The sequence below is a fragment of the Canis aureus genome, chromosome 33, assembly GCF_053574225.1.
Source record: "Canis aureus isolate CA01 chromosome 33, VMU_Caureus_v.1.0, whole genome shotgun sequence".
Classification (NCBI taxonomy): Eukaryota; Metazoa; Chordata; class Mammalia; order Carnivora; family Canidae; genus Canis; species Canis aureus.
The window spans coordinates 32,588,736-32,609,283 of record NC_135643.1 but is presented as its reverse complement, the minus strand read 5'-3'; the positions used below and the strand labels follow the sequence as shown (position 1 = coordinate 32,609,283).

At 40.6% G+C, this 20,548-nt stretch overlaps 1 protein-coding gene and 1 long non-coding RNA gene across 6 annotated transcripts in view; both read right to left on the bottom strand.

The window, feature by feature from the left end:
- The window catches only part of LOC144303972 (uncharacterized), a 209,040-nt gene that overhangs the window by 77,571 nt on the left and 110,921 nt on the right, over positions 1-20,548 (bottom strand). The gene's annotated exons all lie outside the window — the stretch shown is intronic.
- The window catches only part of ALPK1 (alpha kinase 1), a 118,943-nt gene that overhangs the window by 2,765 nt on the left and 95,630 nt on the right, over positions 1-20,548 (bottom strand). For all 5 annotated transcript variants that reach the window (XM_077882300.1, XM_077882301.1, XM_077882302.1 and 2 more), the window contains 8 exons: positions 18,196-18,255; positions 16,480-16,566; positions 14,963-15,039; positions 13,952-14,047; positions 11,878-11,982; positions 8,835-10,944; positions 5,812-5,965; positions 1,160-1,322 (listed from right to left, as the gene is read on the bottom strand). In XM_077882300.1, coding sequence (XP_077738426.1) covers positions 1,160-1,322; positions 5,812-5,965; positions 8,835-10,944; positions 11,878-11,982; positions 13,952-14,047; positions 14,963-15,039; positions 16,480-16,566; positions 18,196-18,255 — 2,852 coding nt within the window. The remainder of the gene's footprint in view (positions 1-1,159; positions 1,323-5,811; positions 5,966-8,834; positions 10,945-11,877; positions 11,983-13,951; positions 14,048-14,962; positions 15,040-16,479; positions 16,567-18,195; positions 18,256-20,548) is intronic.

Sequence of the window (20,548 nt, the reverse complement as noted above, 5' to 3'; positions counted from 1 at the left end):
TTATTCTTTTATTAAAATGCTCACTTAAAAATGAGGCCATGAAGTGACCTACCCTAGGGAGCTAGCTCGTCAGGACATGTAGATAGATCATGCATTGGAATGCTGGGCTGGAATATCATCTCAAGCATTTGTGTGTATGATCTATTTTGCAGTTGTTTCAAAGGTTAGAGTTAATGTGCTAAATGCCTGGTATAGTGCTTGACACAAAGAAAGTGAATGATAGCTATTATTGGAAGTAATAAAATATGAGTCTAAAAATGTCTTTGGCCAAAGTAAAATAATATGTATCTTTTAGGTGTGAATGAGCTAAGGATCCAATCTATTTGGGAGGCAGGGTATTCTTAATCCAAAAAAGAGAACAGTCTGTGGAGATGGATGGTTGCTTTTATATAGTTAAAAACAGATTGGTCTCAATGACCCCACAAGGCGGAGCTGTAATTCATAGGTAGAAATCAGAGGAAGAGAGATTTGGGCTAAATCTAAGAACTTCCTAACAATTGGAATTAATTGAAAGGGAAAAGGGAATAATTATTTTTTCTACATAAAAGTGTTTAAGCTAAAGTAATTACTTAGTAATTACTTTGTTGCCAGGGATAGGGACTAACAGATGTAAAACAGGGAATTCATGCATCATGTTGGGATAATTTGCACTTCATAAAATCTTTAGGGTCCTTCTTCTCTCTTTGAAAGTACAGACAGTACACAGAGAAAGGACGCTAAAATCGCTAACTTGACCATGTGGGACCAGATACCAGAATTAAAAGAGTGACTTGGAAGATCCAAATGATGTATTCAGGGTGTAGAAGGTCATGGTTCTTACATATTTCTCGAAGTAGATGAAGCAGATGAAGTAGGTGAAGGATTCTGGTAACTGAGTTTATTGGATTTTTAAAAAAGATTTTATTTATTTATTCATGAGAGACACAGAAAGAGAGGCAGAACATAGGCAGCAGGAGAAGCAGGCTCCCTGTGGGGAGCTCGATGCGGGACTCAATTCCAGGACCCATCACGCCCTGAGCCAAAGGCAGGTGCTCAACCATGGAGCATCCCAATGCTCAGGCATCCCAGGCATCCCAAGTTTATTGGATTTTACCAAAAATCTAACCTAATATATACTTAGAGGCCCACTTAACCAAACCCTAGCTCTCTTCAATCTTACCAGCAATACCGTGGATGGGATATAGAATATCTGTGTTGGAATATTTTGTTCATAAAGTCTTTTGTTAAATTCTGTCACATAGTGCTGGGCGGTCATTTGCCGTTCCACATCAGTGAAGTGGTGCCAGAGTCCCTTCTGCTCCTTATATTCTTTCCCAACATATCTATGACCAGAGGAAAAAAAACACACAAAAGAAATGCAAAAGTGATCTTATCACAGAGTAATGAGAGTGGAGACCAGAGGAGATATGCAAAAATGCTTGAAAGATGTTACTCTTTCTCTACCTTAGACAGTCAATATTCGTTATCTTGACTTATCTCAGGACTCAAATAATTTCGTAAGGCCCTCCTGAACAACAGAACATAATTCATGTTGGCTGACGGTGATGGTTAATTGTATGTGCCATCTTGACTACAGTGTGCCCAAATATTTGATCAACCATTATTCTGCATGTTTTTGTGAGGGTGTTTTTGGATGAATTTCACATTTAAATCAATAGACTGAGTAAAGCAGGTCTCCCTCCCTAATTTGAGTGGGCTTAATCCAATCAGTTGAAGGACAAAAGTAGAACAAAAAGACTGACCTTCTCCCAAGTTAGAGAGAATTCCTCTTGCTAAACTGCCTTTGAGCTGGGACACTGGTCTTTTCCTACTTTTGGACTTGAACTGAAACATCAGTTCTTCCTGCGTCTTGAGCCTGCTGGCCTTTGTCCTGAAACTATACCATTAGCTCTCCTGGGTCTCCAGCTTGCCAGCTGTAGATCTTGAGATTTTCTGGCCTCTATCCATGCAAACCAATTCCTGACAATACCTCTCTGTCTATATGTATATACATCTTCTTGGTTCTTTTTTCTGAAGAGTACTGTCTGATACACTGACTAAGGATGATACTGATTATAGAGAGAGTGTCCACGTACTGTAGCAGTTTGTCAGACTTCCTTGGTAAGCCAAGAGAGCCAGGATGGACCCTGGAAAGTGCAGACTCTGCAACCAGGTCTTTTACTACCTGCAATGTGGCCATACACAGGTCAATTAATCAATCTGAAGCCTTCCTTTATCCTTTCCTTATGTGATTACTTCGTTACAAATACTTGTTTCCATCATCACCTATTATGTGTGTAGCACTGTGCCAGTCCTGAGTGTTTTAAAGGAAGTGTGAAATATTTGTATATTTCAAGGACTTATGCATAGCTGGAAACAAGATATGAGGCAGTCAATGATTAGGTGCTGAAAGGAGCAAAACAGTAACTGTCACACCTTACCATAGTTTATATTTTGCTGTAAGCTAGTGTCAATTTACAAGGAATTTGCATGTGTCTAGATCGACCTCCAAAAATCAAAGAGAATTGTTAGTTATAGACTTCAACTAGAGAAAACTCTCTCCAGAATGTCCAGCTCTTGGTTTTGGCTCAGGTCTTGATCTCAGGGTCATGAGATTGAGGCCAGTGATGGGCTCTGCACTCAGTGCAGAGTCTGTCTGAGATTCTCTCTCTCTCTCTCCCCCTCTCTACCCCTCTCCCTGCTTGAGCTATCTCTCTGGAAAATAAGCAAACAAACAAATAATAAATAAATAAATAAATAAATAAATAAATAAATAAATAAATAAAATCTTTAAAAAAATAAAAAAAAAAGGAAATCTGACAGAGGAGGAACCTCTATGGCATCCGAAAGCAGCCAGTAGAGGAGCAGTTGTCACAACGGGGGTCCTGTGCTGCAAGCATTTCTACTACGGGCAGACCCTGGGCCTGCAATAACTTTGAATCAGTTCAGAACTCTGAGCAAACCCCGGTACTGGAGCACTTCCCAAATATTCTATCAGAGGACCTCCAGGGCTAGGTACAGGATCATTAATCTGGGAACAGAGGCTCATTCTTTCTGGCATCTTATGCCATTTTGTGGGGATCATTTTCTTTAGTAAGGATTTGTTATTTGTAAACTCTTTTTTCTTTGACAGCTTTTAAGATTATTATAAGATCTTTATCCTTGGTGTTCTGAAGTTTTATTACTATGTAGCTAGAAGTGGATTTTTGATTGCCTGCCCTCTTTTCTTTTCTTTCCTCCTTCCTTCCTAGTTTCTTCCTTCCTTCCTTCCTTCTCTATCCTATTTAGGATTCACTGTGATTCCTGTACTCAAAGATTAATGTGTTTTGACAATTTTGGGAAATTATCACATATTATCTATTCAAACAGTAATTCTTCTCTATTTGCTCTGTTATTTCTTTCTGATCAGACATACGTTGGACCCTCTCAATCCATCTTCCACATTTTGTATGCTCTCTTTAATTTTCCAACTCAGCTTCTCCTATGATGCATCCTGCTGTATTAGTTTCTTAGGGCTGCTATAACCAAGTGCCATAAATTGAGTGATTAAACAAAAGAAACTGATTCCCTCACAGTTCTGGAGCATAGAAATTCAAGATCAAAATGTCAGCAGGGTCATGTTCCATCTGAAGCCACTAGGGAAGGATGTTTTCCAATCCTCTCTCCTGGCTTTTGTTGGTTCCTGCCTTGTGGCAACACAACTACAATGTTACATGCATCCTCCTTGTGCATGTCTATCTCCAAGTCTCCTTTTATAAGAACACCAGTCATAGTGGATGAGGGGCCCACCTAACTCAAGCATGACCTCATCTTAACTAATGATATCTGCAATGACTCTATTTCAATAAGATCACACTCTGAGTACTAGGGGGTAGGACTTCAACATATGAATTTGAGACTACAGTACAGAACTATTAAAAAATCATTTCGGGTCCCTGGGTGGCTCAGTTGGTTGGATGTCTGCCTTCAGCTTAAGTCATGATCTCAGAGTTCTGGGATTGAGCCCCACATTGGGCTCCCTGCTCAGTGGGGAGCCTGCTTCTCTCTCTGCCTCTACCCCTGCTCGCGTTCTCTCTCTCTAATAAATAAAATCTTAGAAAAATCATTCAATCTATAACACATGGCTTCATCACCTGGATATGTGATATGGGGCAAGTAACTTAACATCTTTGTGCCTCAGTTCCTTCTTCTGTACAGTGGGGATAATAATATTTATCTCATAGTGTTTTGTGATGATTAATTAAACTAGTATATAAATTATGGGCGGCCCGGGTGGCTCAGCATAGTTTAGCGCTGCCTTTGGCCCAGGGCATGATCCTGGAGACCCGGGATCGAGTCCCACATCAGGCTCCTTGCATGGAGCCTGCTTCTCTCTATGCCGGTGTCTCTGTGCCTCTCTCTCTCTCAGTGTGTCTCTCATGAATAAATAAATAAAATATTTTAAAACATAAAAATAAAAATAAATAAAATAAGGCTTGGCACTTAAATACTTGGTAACTATATTTACATGTTTCTATTATTATTATCATCATCAACAACCTTTTCAAGAAATAAACTTCCACTATTTAAAAATCACCCAATTTCTCACTGTCTCTCATTCCCTCTCTTCCTATTTATTTCTTACATTATTTAGATTTGGATAAATAACAGGGTCCACCTTAAAATTCTGGCTTTACAGATCTTTTTAAATACACAGATGATGTAAAATTAGGCCTCAAACACAATGGGGACCACCTGAGGTGACTAACCTTTTCAGGTGAGCTTTTGCTTGAAGTTGTCATCAAGAACTAAGGCCAAACAAAAAATTTTTCAAGTGTTTACCTCAGTGGGGTGTTTTTAGAATTTTTTAAAAGATTTATTTATTTATTTGATAGTGAGAGAGAGTGCAGGCAGGTGGAGGGGCAGAGGGAGAGAAAAATCTCAAGCAGACTCCCTCTTGAATGGGGAGACTAATGCAGGGCTTGATCTCACAACTCTGAGAGCATGACCTGAGCCTAAATCAAGAGTCAGACACTTAATCAACTGAGCCACCCAGGCACTCAGAGGTGTTGTGCTTTTTTTTTTTTTTTTTTTAAGATTTTCTTTATATATTCATGAGAGACAGAGAGAGAGAGAGGCAGAAACATATGGGACTCGATCCCAGGACTCCAGGATTACACCCTGGGCTGAAGGCAGTGCTAAACCGCTGAGCCACCCAGGAATCCCTGTTTGTTTGTTTGTTTGTTTGTTTGTTTTAAGATAGCTTTTTCCTTCAGTATGTAGCCATTCCTGCATCCCTGCTTTATCTGGATGGTCTCTAAACTCACTCCCTTACATGTGTAACTTCATATTACAGATGTCAATGCCATCTCATCCCACCCCACTCAAAACTTCTATAGTGATGTCGTAAGGGCTTATGCACCCATATCCCTGGATAGTCTTCATCCCTAGCCTCACAGAATTTTCCTACCTTTTTTGCAGGCTCATTTATTTACGTATAAATGGTTTCCATAGTTGAACTAGACTTCTTGCCAGCAGTTTTAGTGGGAGTGTTTGAGGCTCTCTGTTCTGCCATATGGCCAGAAACTCCATTTTTCTTATCTTTACAATGAGAGTAACAATGTCTCCCTGAGAGGTTTGACATCATGTACGTCTATGTAAAATGGCTGAATAATGTTGGTCAGTGTGTGGTAACTTGCTATTAATTAATGAGGAGGAGGAGGAAGTAGGAATCTGAAAATATACAATGTGGACAACTTTTCCAGCCCTTTCAAAATCTCATAAATGATTAATTAGCAAAAAGGCATAAGTAGCCCATTTTACATTAGTGGTATAGATGTTTTAAAGAAATACCTCCCCAGAGTTTCTTCTTGATGAAGATGATGAACCCAAAAAGCATTTCTTTGTCTGCCTTTCTTCTTCACATTCAGGTAGTCCCCCAAATATACAATAGTTTCTTGGGCTGTCCATAATTCTGATTTTTTAGAGTATTTTAATAAAAGAGCATCTGGGAACAAAAGATAAAATAAAAATGGATGTTATTTTCAAAGAGATGTTACAATTCATGAATAAAATCAATGTGACACAAATTTGAATCCAGCTTGTCTGAAATCTTCAGCTTCTTTAGTCATTTTCTCATATTTCAGCCTCCTCTCTGACTACTACTACAAAGCTAGTGTAGTACAATAAAAAAGTAAATATAACAAAGATTCGCAAAATCCCTTGCTTATGATGGCGAGAGATTAGGGTAAGACCAGAGTTTCTATATGAAAATGGTGGAAAACAAATGGCTTTTTATTTATTTTATTTTTATTTTGTAAAGATCATTTATTTACTTATTTGAGAGAAAGAGATAGAGATAATGGAGAGAGCATGAGCAGGGAGGAGAGGGAGAAGGAGGCTCCTTCCTGAGCAAGGAGCCCAATGCAAGGCTCAATCCCAGGACTCCAGGATCATACCTGAACCGAAGGCAGATGCTTAACCGACTGAACCACCCAGGGGCCCCAACAAAGGGCTTTTTAAATAGCAAAACCCCAGAGACCATCTTGGAAGAGTGATATATGCTTGCACCTTCTAATTATCTGGGGGCGCCAGATAATGCAGCCTACTACCTGTGCCAAATGATATAGATCAAAATAAATGAAATATATCTCAGAGATTCCTGGCAACTCCAGAAATCATGGTTACCCAGAAGAGTGCACCTTAATTTTCTCTTGTTTTAAGTTGGGAAAGTCCAGGAATTACTTGACAAAACACAGCTAACTGTACAAAGATGCTACTCAACCAAAAAAGGAAAAGATAAGAAGGAAAAGCAAAGGGGGGAAATCCCTGGGTGGCAAAGCGGTTTAGCGTGTGCCTTTGGCCCAAGCATGATTCTGGGGTCCCAGGATCGAGTCCCACATCGGGCTCCCTGCGTGGGGCCTGCTTCTCCCTCTGCCTGTGTCTCTGCCTCTCTCTCTCTGTGTGTCTTTCATGAAGAAATAAATAAAATCTTAAAAAAACAGAAGGAAAAACAAAAAGTGTCTCTACCTTAAGGAAAGGCAGAACAGTGCTAGCAAGAAAGCATTTATTTGAGAGGAAAGACATGAATTCTGAGGAAGAAGTGCAACATTTTGGGATCCAAGTTAAAATGAAGTGAAAAAGGACCTTCTGTACCAAGGTTGTGATTATGAGTGAAGTTACAGGAGACTCAGGAGAGAAAGTATGCAAAGTAAGATAAACTCTCAGGTCTGGGGCTGGGGAGGGAGAAGACTGGCGGCTGTGAAGAGTGACCACATTTGGGCCTCTCAATCAGAGAAGCTGAGGGTGGAAACAAGGTGAGCTGCTTGCACACATTCATACGAACGATAATGAGCTGAGGGAAGAAAGAAGGAGGATGTATAACTTGCTTTGTTTCTTTGGGCTTTCTCTGTTTTTCTTATCTGAACACTAGGGATGGTAATGTTCCCATAATGGGTTTGAGATCATGTACATGTGGCTTTTTACCCATAAACTGGCACATAGGCATAACAATAAAGCAGTTACCTAACTCTAAGAAATGTGATTCTGAACCTACAAAATCCCTAAAAAGGGAATAGTGAATAGGGAAAACCTATTATAGAAGAACATTTTGCTTCTTTTTTAACAACCTGGTCTGTATTTTAGTCTTCTCAAGGCAGCAGGCCAAACACTGGAATACTTTGAAGCAAAGTTACTGACATTGTCTTTCTAAAAACTCACTGAAGAGCTACTAAAAAATACTGATGCCTGAATCCAAACCTCAGACACCCATTAGACTGGAATCTCAGGGGTGAGGTACTGGAAATTTAAAAAGCTCCCTCCCCCCAGGGGATTCTTATATGGTCCCAAGATTGAGAATCACAACTTTATTTTATTTAATTATTTATTTATAGATTTATTTACTTGAGAGAGATTGAGAGAGAGAGAGCACATGCATGAGTGGAGGGAGGGACAGGAGAGAATGAGAGAGAATCTTCCAGCAGACTTCCCACTGAGCATAGAGCCTGATGCTATGCTCCACAGGGTGCTGGATCCTAGGACCCTGAGATCATGACCTGAGCTGAAATCAAGAGTTGGATACTTAACTGACGGAGCCACCCAGATACCCAGAGAACTACTGCTTTAGTATCTAGTGCTTAGCAACCCAAAGAGTTGTTTCTTTCTTTTCAAATAATTCTTCAGTATCTTGGAGGGTGCTATGATGTGATCCTCTGGGCTAAGAGAAGAATCTTCTTTGGTCTTCTTCCCAGACTCTCCACCACTTCTAAGCTGTGATAGACACACTGACTACTGGGTGGCCCCAATCCAGGCTCCCTGCTATGGTAAGTGACCTTGAGTTGTTCCATAAGCAAGAAGTAGTTGCTGATTGCAACAGTAGGGGGCACTTGCTCAATTCACTGGCTGGAAAGAAACCTTGTGGACAGGTGTGAAAATCTCTGCCTAGCAGAAGAGTGATGTTTAGGTCAAACTGCCCTCTAGAATCTGAAAGGGAAAAACAGAAATCAGGTGATTGGTAATGAGAATCCATGGAAAAGACAGATGCGGAGTGGATATGGCACACAGAGCTGTTTTAAATCCTAATGACTGTTCCTTTGCCCTGTAAGATTCTTGTCTGCCTTACTGCTTTGTGTATCTTTATAGCAAGCCCCCAATATATGAGGTGGCCTGAGTAAGCCTCTAGTCTTTGTGACCATTACAGTCCACCACACCAAGAGTGAGGGAAATCCCTGAAGTACATATTTTCTGTATATTCACAAAGCAACTGGGGTCTGTGTCTTTCATGAATTTTAAGTGATCTACATATCAAGTTCTTCAGAGGACCCCAAACGTACATAGAGGCTTCCTGAGGCTATACCTACTGAAAAGGTTGTACTCACTGTGTGCTTGGTGGAGTTGATTAGGCTTAAAAACTCCAGTATTCTCCAGTCTCTTTAATAGCCAATCATGTCTCACCCCTGCCAAGAGTTTTTCAAAGTCATCAGGGTGCAGGGTTCGAGCCTCTAGGATCTCTTGCCTTGTCATTCCTGGCAATGAAACAAAAGAACTTCCACTGGAATTCAGAAAGGACCATGGGTTTTCCCCCTCAGAAGAACCGCTAGAAAATGCGGGTGATTTCAACCACCATGCTGAAGATGAGCTGGAGTTCTGGCTGCAGTTTAGAATACTTCCTGGCTTGTTTCCTTCCTCCGTGGTAGTGCAGTCCTTGCTAAGATCAAGGAAGGCAACATTACTACTTACAGATGGGTTAGGGGTCTCAGCCCCCTGACCATGCGGCTGCCTCAGAGCACATAGGCTAGAAGAGCCACGTCCACTTGTGGGGTGAATGTCTGTGCTGTCAAGCAGTTGGCCCTCCTCATCTACTGTGGAGGCCTCAGGGTCAATGTCCTGCTCTTTCACTGAGCCACTACTCTTTCCTGAGTCAGGATTTTGAACAGGCCAAGGAAAAGTGAAAGAGCTACATGCCATCATGGAACTTTTGTCCAGAGAATCCCCCATGACTATGTGAGAGTCTAAGGGCATAGCCTCTTCTTTTTCCACTGTTTCTCCTTCCGGGTCAACCCAGGAGGAGATATCTTTAAATGTAAGGTCCGTGCCTCTCTTGATTTCTTCTCCATGCCTGTCTCTGGCATCACAGTTGATTTCTGGAGATTCAATTAGTTCAAAGGTTTCTTCTTCTTGGACCAAAGGATATGTGGCTATGTTCTTGGGCCAAACAGAATCAGAAGAGGACAAAGAAGCAGAATCAAACAAGCGTCTGGAATGAGAAGTATTTCTGGATCCCGTGTTTCTGACTTTCTGTACACCTTCTGGAGCTCCTAGCAGCTCTGCACCAGAGGCCAAGAACATGCCTGTTGTATTATGAGGACAAAAGGTTGTCAAGGGCACATGTTTTTGTAGCTGATTTTGAGAAGACTCTAAACTGTCATCCTTGGACACTTGGAGAGAGAGACCATAAAGCTTTGAAGACAGTGGATGTGAAGCTTTGTTTTCCTCATTGAGCTCTACCTCTTCAGACAAGGCAGTGGAACACTGAATATCCACAAGATGTTCTTCTTTGCAAGGCTCCTTTCTGGTTGGCCTGTCATCAATATAATTTACTTCTTCCCAGCTTGTAGAAGAACTAACCCTTGATAACTTGCTCCAAGAACTAGAGCAATGACTGTCACTCAGAGACTTGTTCAAAACATCTCCTTCACCATGGCTGTAGTCTGGTGGCTCAATCTCAGTCTCTACATCTTGATCCAAGGAGACTCGAAATGTATCAGAATGAGTCCAGTTTTTCCTTCCTTGCCTCCTGAGTTTCTCCTGATTATTCTTAACCATTTGGGAGGAAGATATTACCATGCTTTTTTGAAAATGTGGTTTGTCTTCAGTAGTACATACAGTATCTATGTTTCTTGTCTCGGTTTTTAGAGTAGTGATACAGACTTCTGTTTTTGTATCTTTCTGTTTATTGTTGTTTCCACAAGAGCTTTCAAATACTTGACACACTGAAGTATGGTGCTGTGAATAGGCTTCAAGGATTTTTTGGAAATCCACTTGCCCATGCAAGATGGGTTTATCCAACCCATGCTTGAAATTCTCTGGAACATAAGACTTGTCATCTAAATTTGAGAAGCTTTGAATTTGTAAATGATCTTTTACATGGGCAATAATTGACAAGATCTCCTGAGAGAGAACTTCTCTCTCCTGACTTCCAGAGGAAGTACTGAAACTGTACAGCTTTCCCATAGCTTTATTACAGAGCTGACTTGCTACATGGATCATCTCTGTTTCCCCGTAGAGTCTTTGGTGCACTGTGGTAAGGCCGAAAGCAGCTTTGAGAAGACTATGAAGCTCTTGTTTTCCAGTAACTGGCTCATCATATCTCTTGGTGAGGAGGCCAATTTCAAACGCTTCTTTGGCCTCATGCAGATATGAATTTTTCATTTCTGGAGGACAGTCATTAGAACTGCTGTATGACAACAAGCATGTGCCACGGATATTCTGAGCAAAATACCAAATACAAAATCAGAAATTGAATTAGAAACTGGAAGTGACAGGAAAAACTTCATTCCTGGGGGGGGGGGGGGGCAGTAATTAGAAATATTTTAGGAAAATAAACACTTGCCAGATATTCTAAAAAATATATACAATCAAGTATTGAGTCAAGGACCTAATATCTTTTTGGTGAATCAGGAGCATGGCCTGGGATACATGTGATTGGTTGGCATGAGGGGGAAGAAATTAGTTTTAACTACAATCTTGCTGTTTGCTTCATACTTTAAAATTTTTTTTTTTATTTATTCTTTTTAGTAATGTCTACACCCAATGTGGGGCTCGAGCTCATGACCCTGAGATCAAGAGCTGCATGCTCCTTTAACTGAACCAGCTGGGCGGCCCCAGGCCTGATACTTTTTGATCAAAGATGATAAATTTGTTGTTGCTGTTACTGTTGTTGTTAGTTTCAACAAAGAGAGTCTATATATGGGAAATGGACATAGTAATTTTCTCTGTGAAAAGGAGGCTGCTACATACAAAAACATCATTTATTTAATAGTACTCAAAACAACAGAGTAGCAGCTTCCAAACCCCTCTGCACCTGGGCAGTATTTCAAAACGAGAGATTTCGGGGTACCAATCCCAGAGATTTGCATTTAGTGGATATAGGGTGGACTAGGAATGTGCATTTCTAAAGGACTCCTTGGGCAATTCTGATGTGCTTGGCCATTGGTCTAAGGCAGACAATATCATACCCCTAGGCTGAATTAATTTAGCTTCCAACAGGATGTCACTACTCTGATAAAACTTTTCTACACTTAAGGCCTGATCACAATGATCTAATGATGTGCACAAAGCCCACTTTAGGTTAGACCTTCCCTCTCACTGGTTACTCCTCTCACTGGGGAGCAGTTCAGCAAGGGGCTGCACCCTCCTTACCACAGCTGTGAGCACAAACAGAGGTGTGTAGGGACTGAAGGCAGCTGCCAGTTTGCAGGCTTCTGCAGCTGAGAGCAAATGGTGGTCAAACTCCTTCAGCAAACCCTGTGAAAAAATAGGAAGCCAAGTGTTGTATTAACAATTATTTGTTCATTAGCAAAAGTCAGGCTATGAAATTCCTTTGCTTTTCTTTCAGTATTCTGAAAAACACTGTCCCTCATCACAACCTTTTCAGAACAGTGCCAAGAAAGAGTTAAGTGGCCCCAAACCCCTAGATTGTTGAGTGAGTGTCCTTTCCCCCAGCACCCATACACAACCTATCCCCCCCCCCTCCTCAGAGAGGGCCTAATGTGTGCAAAAATTCACAAATGCCTGCCTATACAAAATAGTTTACACAAGTTTCTCTGGAGGATCATGCAACTCTTTGTTCACAGGAACTCTGCATATTTTGCAGCCAGATGAGCTGATGATTTCTACACTGTTCTTAGGAAAGAACCTTTTAATGTATGATTTCACGGCATTAAGATTCATTCATTCATCCTAGAAATGTGTGTACCTCCATGTGCCAGGCACTGTTCTAGACATGAAGGAGACAGCAGTGAGTCTACAATAAACTTACTTCCTGTTGAGGGGAAGAGATCAGTCAATACACAAAATGAGTAAAATGCATGGTATCTGACATGGTGATAACTGTTCTAGAGAAAAAGCGGGAAGGGGCCACAAAGAGGTTCAGGGTAGGGAGGCAGTTTACAATTTTAAAAAATTTAATTTAATCTTTCTTTCTTTCTTTCTTTCTTTCTTTCTTTCTTTCTTTCTTTCTTTTTCTTTCTTCTTTCTTTTTCTTTCTTTTTTTCTTTCTTTCTTTCTTTTCTTTCTTTCTTTCTCTTTCTTTCTTCTTTCTTTCTTTCCTTTTCTTTCTTTCTTTCTTTCTTTCTTTCTTTCTTTCTTTCTTTCTTTCTTTCTTTCTTTCTTTCTTTCTTTAAGTAAGCTCTAAACCCAATGTGGCACTTGAACTCACAACCCTGAGAACAAGAGTCACATGCTCAGCCAGGCAGCCTGGCAGATTATAATTTTAAGCAATCATCAAAGACAACTTCACTGAACAAGGGATATAACCCTTTTCTTGTGTGTTGGTCTGACAGCAAAAGCAACATTTTGCTAAGACTCAGAGTGCTAGCAGCAAGCTGCATGTACTCTTATGCTACACTAATTACTATTAAATATGGTTACTATGTCACTTTAGTATTTAATAAAGATGGCAACCTTCATGATAATATTAAAAATCTCAATACCAGTTCAGTGCAGGAGAACAGGTCAATGTCTATGCTAATGCTCTAGACTGGTCAGAGACCTGGGTTCTGCTCCTAGTATTCTTTCTTACAGGGTGCAAACTATAGAACTCACTTAGTTTCTCAGGACGTCAGTTTATTTTTCTCTAAAATGAGAATGATACATTTTGCTCTACCTACCTCATAGGGTTTTATGTGCTCCTATATATTAAATTGTAAAAGAATAGATAAATACTAGTAATCATTATTACTAAGGATAAAAACCTAGACAAGTAACTCATGGTCTTATTTGAGTAGAGGGTAATTAAAGTTTTAAAACTGTTATCCCTTTGGGGCACCTGCCTGGCTCAGTCAGTAGAGCATGCAACTCTTGATCTCAGAGTTGTAATTTCAAGCCCCATGTTGGATGTAGAGCTTACTTTAAAAAATGAAATCTTTAAAATTGTTACCCCTTTACCTTATCACTGAGGTGCCCCAAGTGTGGAAACTGAATTTGTGATGATTTGAAAGGAAGTAAGTGGGATTCAAAGCATTTATCACCTCAATGATATTCATTCATTCACAAGTCATTTTTTTAGTACCCTCGTATGTCTGGTACTGTGCTAGGTGCTAGGTAGGACACCAATAGAATTGTACCCAGGATTGTTCATGTGACTTTAAGAGGGGAGACACTGTGCTCCCTGACTCCTGGAGACGGAATGAGATTGATACACCAATCACCAAAAACACTGGCAGTTTTGTAAGTGATGCCACTCTGCACCATGATTTTGACACTTGATAATTACCAAGTTAATCTGTGGATTGTTTTTAAACTTTTCATAATCTTTTTTGCTCATGGAAACAAAGATGTCTGCCAGTATACCTAGTGACGTGGAAATACCCTGTAAGAAAAATACAAACAAAACACAGATTAGGAATTAATGGTCAATTACTGCTCTCATCTCAAGGCCTAAAGTCAACAATTAGTTCTCCAGATTACCTACTGCTGCTGCTGATTCTTCTTAGTCTTATTGTTATTGTTATTCTGACTGAAAATACTTCTAAACTGGATGCCACAGGGTTTGAAAAATCATCACATCCTGAGGACACAGACCCAATGTAAACACAACTATTTCTTAGTTGGGCTTTACTGGACTGTCAACACTAACTTCTCCATACTGCTAGGCCTAAAGAATTGGGACAAAAGGCAAGAGGCCTTTTGTCCCATTCTGTTTGGGTCATAAAAGGATTGTAGGCAGTGGCACTGCTATATAGCTCAGGGAAACAAGATGACCCAGTGTTCCAGTTAACAAGGAGAATATTCCTACAGAGGTACAGAGAATGAAAACATCAAGTAGGAAAACAAATGTTGCTTCTCAACTTCTTGGATAAAGATGCCACATAAACAATTAATTGAAGCCTGTCCACTCAACTCAGGAAAAATGATTTTATAAATAAGGAACTTGGCTATTTCAACTTTGCTATGGAATCAGGTAAAGACTAAATCTATAATAAAATAAATAGATGAATGGATCATAGAAATAAATATATAAATAGATAGTTAGAAATGAATGCAGAAACACTAAATACATGCCAGGAGTCTAGCTGTGAGTGGGGACAAGGCAAGACACAAGAGAAAGTTACCAAATGTTTCTGGTCCTATGCCCATGAAGAATCGATAAAAATAGAACCAATACAAAGAAAAATAGAACCAATAAAATTAATAAATGATACAGTGAATTGTGCTTTAAGGAGATAATCATCCAAAGACAAATGTAAGAAAGGAGAAAAACAAAACAAAACACTAGATATATCACCTTTCTATCTGGCTGAGGAAGTGTCAAATATCCTATGATGGAGGTCCATATTAGCTCTGCTGCTTCATACCACATCCCTGAAAAGAAAAAGGGGAGACGAGACAAACTGCTAGTATCTGCCTATTGTGTTAGAAAATATCTTTGAAAACTAATACGGAAAGAAGATTCATTGTTTCCTGTTAGGAAAATTTAAGGCTGAATTACACTGACGGCAATCAATCGATAGCAATCTGCTGGAAAAACAGCAACCTATTTTTCCAGTTGGTTCAGTACAGATAATTCTTCCCTTTCACAGAGAAACAGAAAGAATTATTATATATCATATACAATATATATAAATAAAAAATAATTAGCCCCATAATTAACAAGAATACTAATTTTCTGTGTTAAAAATTTTCAGATGTGCGCAGCCCGGGTGGCTCAGTGGTTTGGCACTGCCTTCAGCCCAGGGCGTGATCCTGGAGACCTGGGCTCGAGTCCCACGTCGGGCTCCCTGCATGGAGCCTGCTTCTCCCTTTGCCTGTGTCTCTGCCTCTCTCTCTGTGTCTCTCATGAATAAATAAATAAGATCTTAAAAATTTTTTTCAGATGTGTTTGCATACTTATTTATTTATTTGAGCACCTGCAGCTCCTTTTTATTCTTCCTTTTTGATGTTTTTGAAAGTCTTCTGTGTTCAGGTGGGGATAGGCTAGGAAGCCCACAGGGGCCCCAGAAGCTCCCTCCTCCCTCCCAGCGCATCTCCCTCCGCTCTCCAGCCTACAGCAGAGCCTCAGCCCTGTGTCCCTCCCTCCTCAGGACCCCCTCCCCTAGTGCGGCACACTCACCATCCCCCCCACTCCCCCAAGTTCAGGTTGCCCTGTCTGTGGGGGCAGTGCTAGAAGCCCTCTTGTGGACTGTTGGCACAGCACTCAGCTTTGCCCGGCTATAACCAGCGGGGGCGGGGCCATGCATTTTAAAGCCCAATTAGCATTCTACAACTTTTGTTTGACAAAGTCAGGAATGCCCTCTGGGGAATGAATGGGTATGGTGTCAGGGTGGTTTACAATAAGGTGTCACTCTAACACATGGGGTCCTGTAGAATTGAAAGCCAGACGCCAGAAATAATCTTGAGAACCCTAGGGTTAATATCACACAGCTGTGTGTTTCTGTAACAAAACTCAACAGACAATATTTTATTTTATTATTATTATTTTTTAGGTCTTATTTATTTATTTATGAGAGACACAGAGAGAGAGAGAGGCAGAGACACAGGCACAGGGAGAAGCAGGCTCCACGCAAGGAGCCCAACGCCGAAGGCGGCGCTAAACCGCTGAACCACCCGGGCTGCTCAGAAAATATTTTATTAGTGTTTGTAACACTTCTGGGATCTTAAATGTCATTTTCTTTTTGATGAGGAAACTAAACGATGTGGGGATTAGTAATTTTAACCAGATACAATACAAAAATTCCACAGTAAACTCTCACGGCCGGACTTTGTAAATGAGCCCTGAGAGGAGCAAATGTTTGATGACCGTACCTAACTTCTGCAGAATTTGCCCTCTGATCTGTATGCAGACTGACTGTACCAGGACCTTGTCGCTTTCATTTCTGTACAGCCAGGTACCTACAACAAAAGAGAGAAAACAGTAAAGCAGTTTTAGCATTGAATTATCAAGGAAATAGCCTGGTGAAATGACACCGTTTTCTCACAAGTCTTCATGAACACAAGTAATACAGATTCCAGAGACCATCTTTTCTCTACATATAGGGAAAGGTCCAAACTCCTTGCTGTAACCTCCAAGGCTTCACAGAAATGAACTCCTGTCTGGTTTCCCAATGGACTGTGTTCTGTCACACTGACTTCATTTGTGTTCCTTATCATTGGAGCTATCTCTTGCTTTATGGCATCTGCACTAAGAGGCCTGGGATCCTCTTCCTTCTGGTTCCTGAGGAGACCGGCGATTCTTTCCAATCCACCCCAAATTGGTTGGGAGGTTGGGACTTGATGCACACACATGACAAGAAGGTATGAAAAGACTAAGTACTCATATAATGAGCCTTTCTGGCAGGCAGACACCCAAGCTGGTCCTTTTGACTTGAATGAAGAATGGTGAGTGGCTTTGGTTTTAATTGTGATTAGGGTGTGGGGCTGGGGTACGGTCTCCCACAAGCTATGCTCAGTTTACTGATAAGTATGTTTAAAACAACCCAAAAGGGCAGCCCGGGGGTCTCAGCGGTCTAGTGCCACCTTCAGACCAGGGCATGATCCTGGAGACCCAGGATCAAGTCCCACGTCAGGCTCCCTGCATGGAGCCTGCTTCTCTCTGCCTGTGTCTCTGCCTCTCTCTGTGTGTCTCTCATGAATGAATAAATAAAATCTTAAAAAAAAAATAATAAAACAACCCAAAAATAGCCCCCCCCCATGCCCGCCTGCCAAGTTATGGGACTGAAAATTGTTGGTGGTCAAACACCAAAAATAGAGTCAAATTCATTATTACACCCCTCTTGATTTTGTGTCACATCACCTTCTCTATTTTCTCCCCAGCTTTTAATCCCAGTGTGTGTGTGTGTGTGTGTGTGTGTGTGTGTGTGTGGTGTGGTGTAGAAGATGGGAAGTGTGCACATCCTAGGTTAGTGATGGCCACAAATGAGGGGTATGTAGTTAAAGTCTGTATTTCAAACTGCCTCCCCACTGGAAGTGGCTACAAGTGTCAAGAAACTTGGGGCCTTGTATCCAAACACATTGGGATTAAAAGTCTACTAGAAGTTGTCTTCAACTTACTGGGAAACTTGTTGACTTTAATGCCCAGAAATTCAGACAAGATATCTGGAGGTATAAATGATATCTTACTCAACTAGTAGGATGCGCTTCCTTTTGTGTATGATTAAATATTGAAAGAAATCCACTTCAAAATAAGCTCTTATTAAAATACATATAGAGTAAAATCAAATTTATTTTCCAAGGCATTTAAATACATAAACCCATATATGTATTTTTCTTAATTTACAGGCTTTATTTCCATTTATAGTTCTCCTAAAGAGTGCTACTAAGTCTCTTCTGAGGCCCACAGAGTTACATGCTTTAACAGCATATTGTTCATTAGACAACACACTCTACAATAAAACAGGGAAATATTAGAACTTTGGTTGTTTTGTTTTCATTTTTAATTGGAGAAAACGGAGAAAGAGAGAATTAAGTTTCTTGACCAAAGCCGCACGTGAAGGTCGTTGTGAAGTTAGGAAAGCACTTTACCTGTTGCTCCATTATTGCTTATTAGACTGCTCAGGATATATTCTGCTTTTAAAAGTTTCCCTGAAAAGAAGCAACCAAACATCACACAATTAGTTCTGAACAGGTGCCTTTAATATTACTAGTAGTTTATGTTTTAAGATTAACACATTATAATAGGGAACATAACCTGTCTTGGAAACATTCTATTTTAAAATTTAAAATCAGAAGTGCCTGGGTGGCTTGGTTGGCTAAGTGATGGACTCTTGATCTCCGGTGGTGAGATCGAGCTCCACCTCTGGCTGCACACTCAGCAGGGAGTCTGCTTGAGATTCTCTCTCTTCCTCTCCTTCCACACACCCCCCCAACGCATGTGTGTTCTCATGTACTCTCTCTCTAAAATAAATACATCTTTAAAAAAATAAAATTTAAAATCAATAACTACATTATACACAAAAGTGAACAGAAAAGATAACATTTCCAGGAATTGGTAAGGTGGAAAGTTGTACTATATCTGAAATGGCAATTAGATCTATACACATATACACACACATATACATGCATTCATATAGAATAAGGCTTAAGAAGTAAAGCAAACCCTTGTAAAACGTTACGTCTTCTTTCAATGAATGAGACTATGAAAGGGGAAGGAAGGAAGGAAAGAAGGAAAGAATGTGTTTAGAAAGACAGCATGAAATACCTGTGTAAATGAATTTTACCAAAGGTATCTTTCTTCTTAAAAGTTATATTTTCTACTTAGGTATGTATGTATGTATGTATGTATGTATGTATGTATGTATGTATGTATTTTAGACAGAGCACACGAACAGAGGAAAGTATAGAGGCAGAGAGAGAGAGAGAGAGAGAGAGAAAATCTCTAGCGGACTCCCCACTGCGTGGGGAGTCCTATGTGGGGCTTGATTCCAGGACCCTGAGATCATAACCAGAGCCAAAATCAAGAGTTGGACGCTTAACCAACTAAGCCACCAGGTGCCCTTCTAATTAGGTTTTGCTGCTAAGGATGGCTATTTCATTTTATTTTATTTATTTTTTTATTATTTTTTAAATAAATTTTATTTATTTATTCATGAGAGACACACAGAGACACAGGCAGAGGGAGAAGCAGGCTCCATGCAGGGAGCCCGACGTGGGACTTGATCCCAGGTCTCCAGGATCATGCCCTAGGCTGAAGGTGGCGCTAAACCGCTGAGCCACTGGGGCTGCCCCAGCATGGCTATTTTAAACATATATTGATTTGTAATCACCAAACTTGCTGAATGCCTTAATTCTAATAATCAGTGTATTTCTTGAAGTTTTCTATGTGAGCAATCATACTGTCTACAGATCCTGATAGTTGTGTTTACGCATTTCTAATCTTTATATCTCTTATTTCTTTTTCTTTTTTCATTGCATTGGGAGGACTTCAGGTCAGTATCACATAGAAGTGATCATAAGTAACATTTTATTCTTTACTTGATTTTAAGGGGAATATTTCTAATTTTTTATCAGTAGTTTTGCCAAGGTTTTCAGTTGCTTCCTTTTATCAGGTTAGGAAGTTCCCTCTTGGGGCTCCTGGGTGGCTCAGTCGGGTTAAGCATCTGCCTTTGGCTCAGGTCATGATCCCAGGGTCCTGGGATGGAGCTCTATGTCAGGCTCCCTGCTCAATGGGGAGTCTGCTTCTTCCTTTTCCTCTGCCACTCCCCTTGCTTGTGTTTTCTCTCTCTTTCTCTCTGTTAAATATAAATAAATACAATCTTAAAAAAAAGTTTCTTCTTATGCAGCTATCAGATTATTGCTGTTTAGTTCCAAATTCACCCTTCATTGCCTGCTTTGCAATAATGGGAATAGATCTTGTAAATAATTCTCCTTTACCAGCTTCGTCATTGGAGGGTGTGGAGAGACACTGCAAGGGGAGGCTGCTTCTCTTTCTGATTTAGTGTGGAATTCCTGCCAGGCTCCTGCAGTGCATATAGCTTCTCAAATGCCCGCCTCCTGCAGCATTCCTGGCTTCTCCTGTGCCTTCCTCCTACAACATAGGTGGCTTCTCCAGCACTTGGCTCTTCAGTGTGCAGAGGTCAGCAGCACCCCCGGCCAGCAGCTTCCCACAGCATCCTCTCAGGTGATTCACAGTACAGTGCTGCCAGTGAGGGACTTCCCCATGAATGTTTCCTCCTGCCATTCCATAAAGGCAGCTTTGTGGTGAGTTCCAAGGCATCTTTTTGTCAACAGGGTCCCCCGGCACCCAAAAAGGTGGATTTCCAGTGAGTTTTGCTGGCATGGAACCTCCTTGACTTCTCTGCCATCCAGTAAGTTATGGCTGTGCCTTTTCCAACAAGGTCTGGATCATACTCCTGATGTGCCTGGCTGTAGGGTTGTG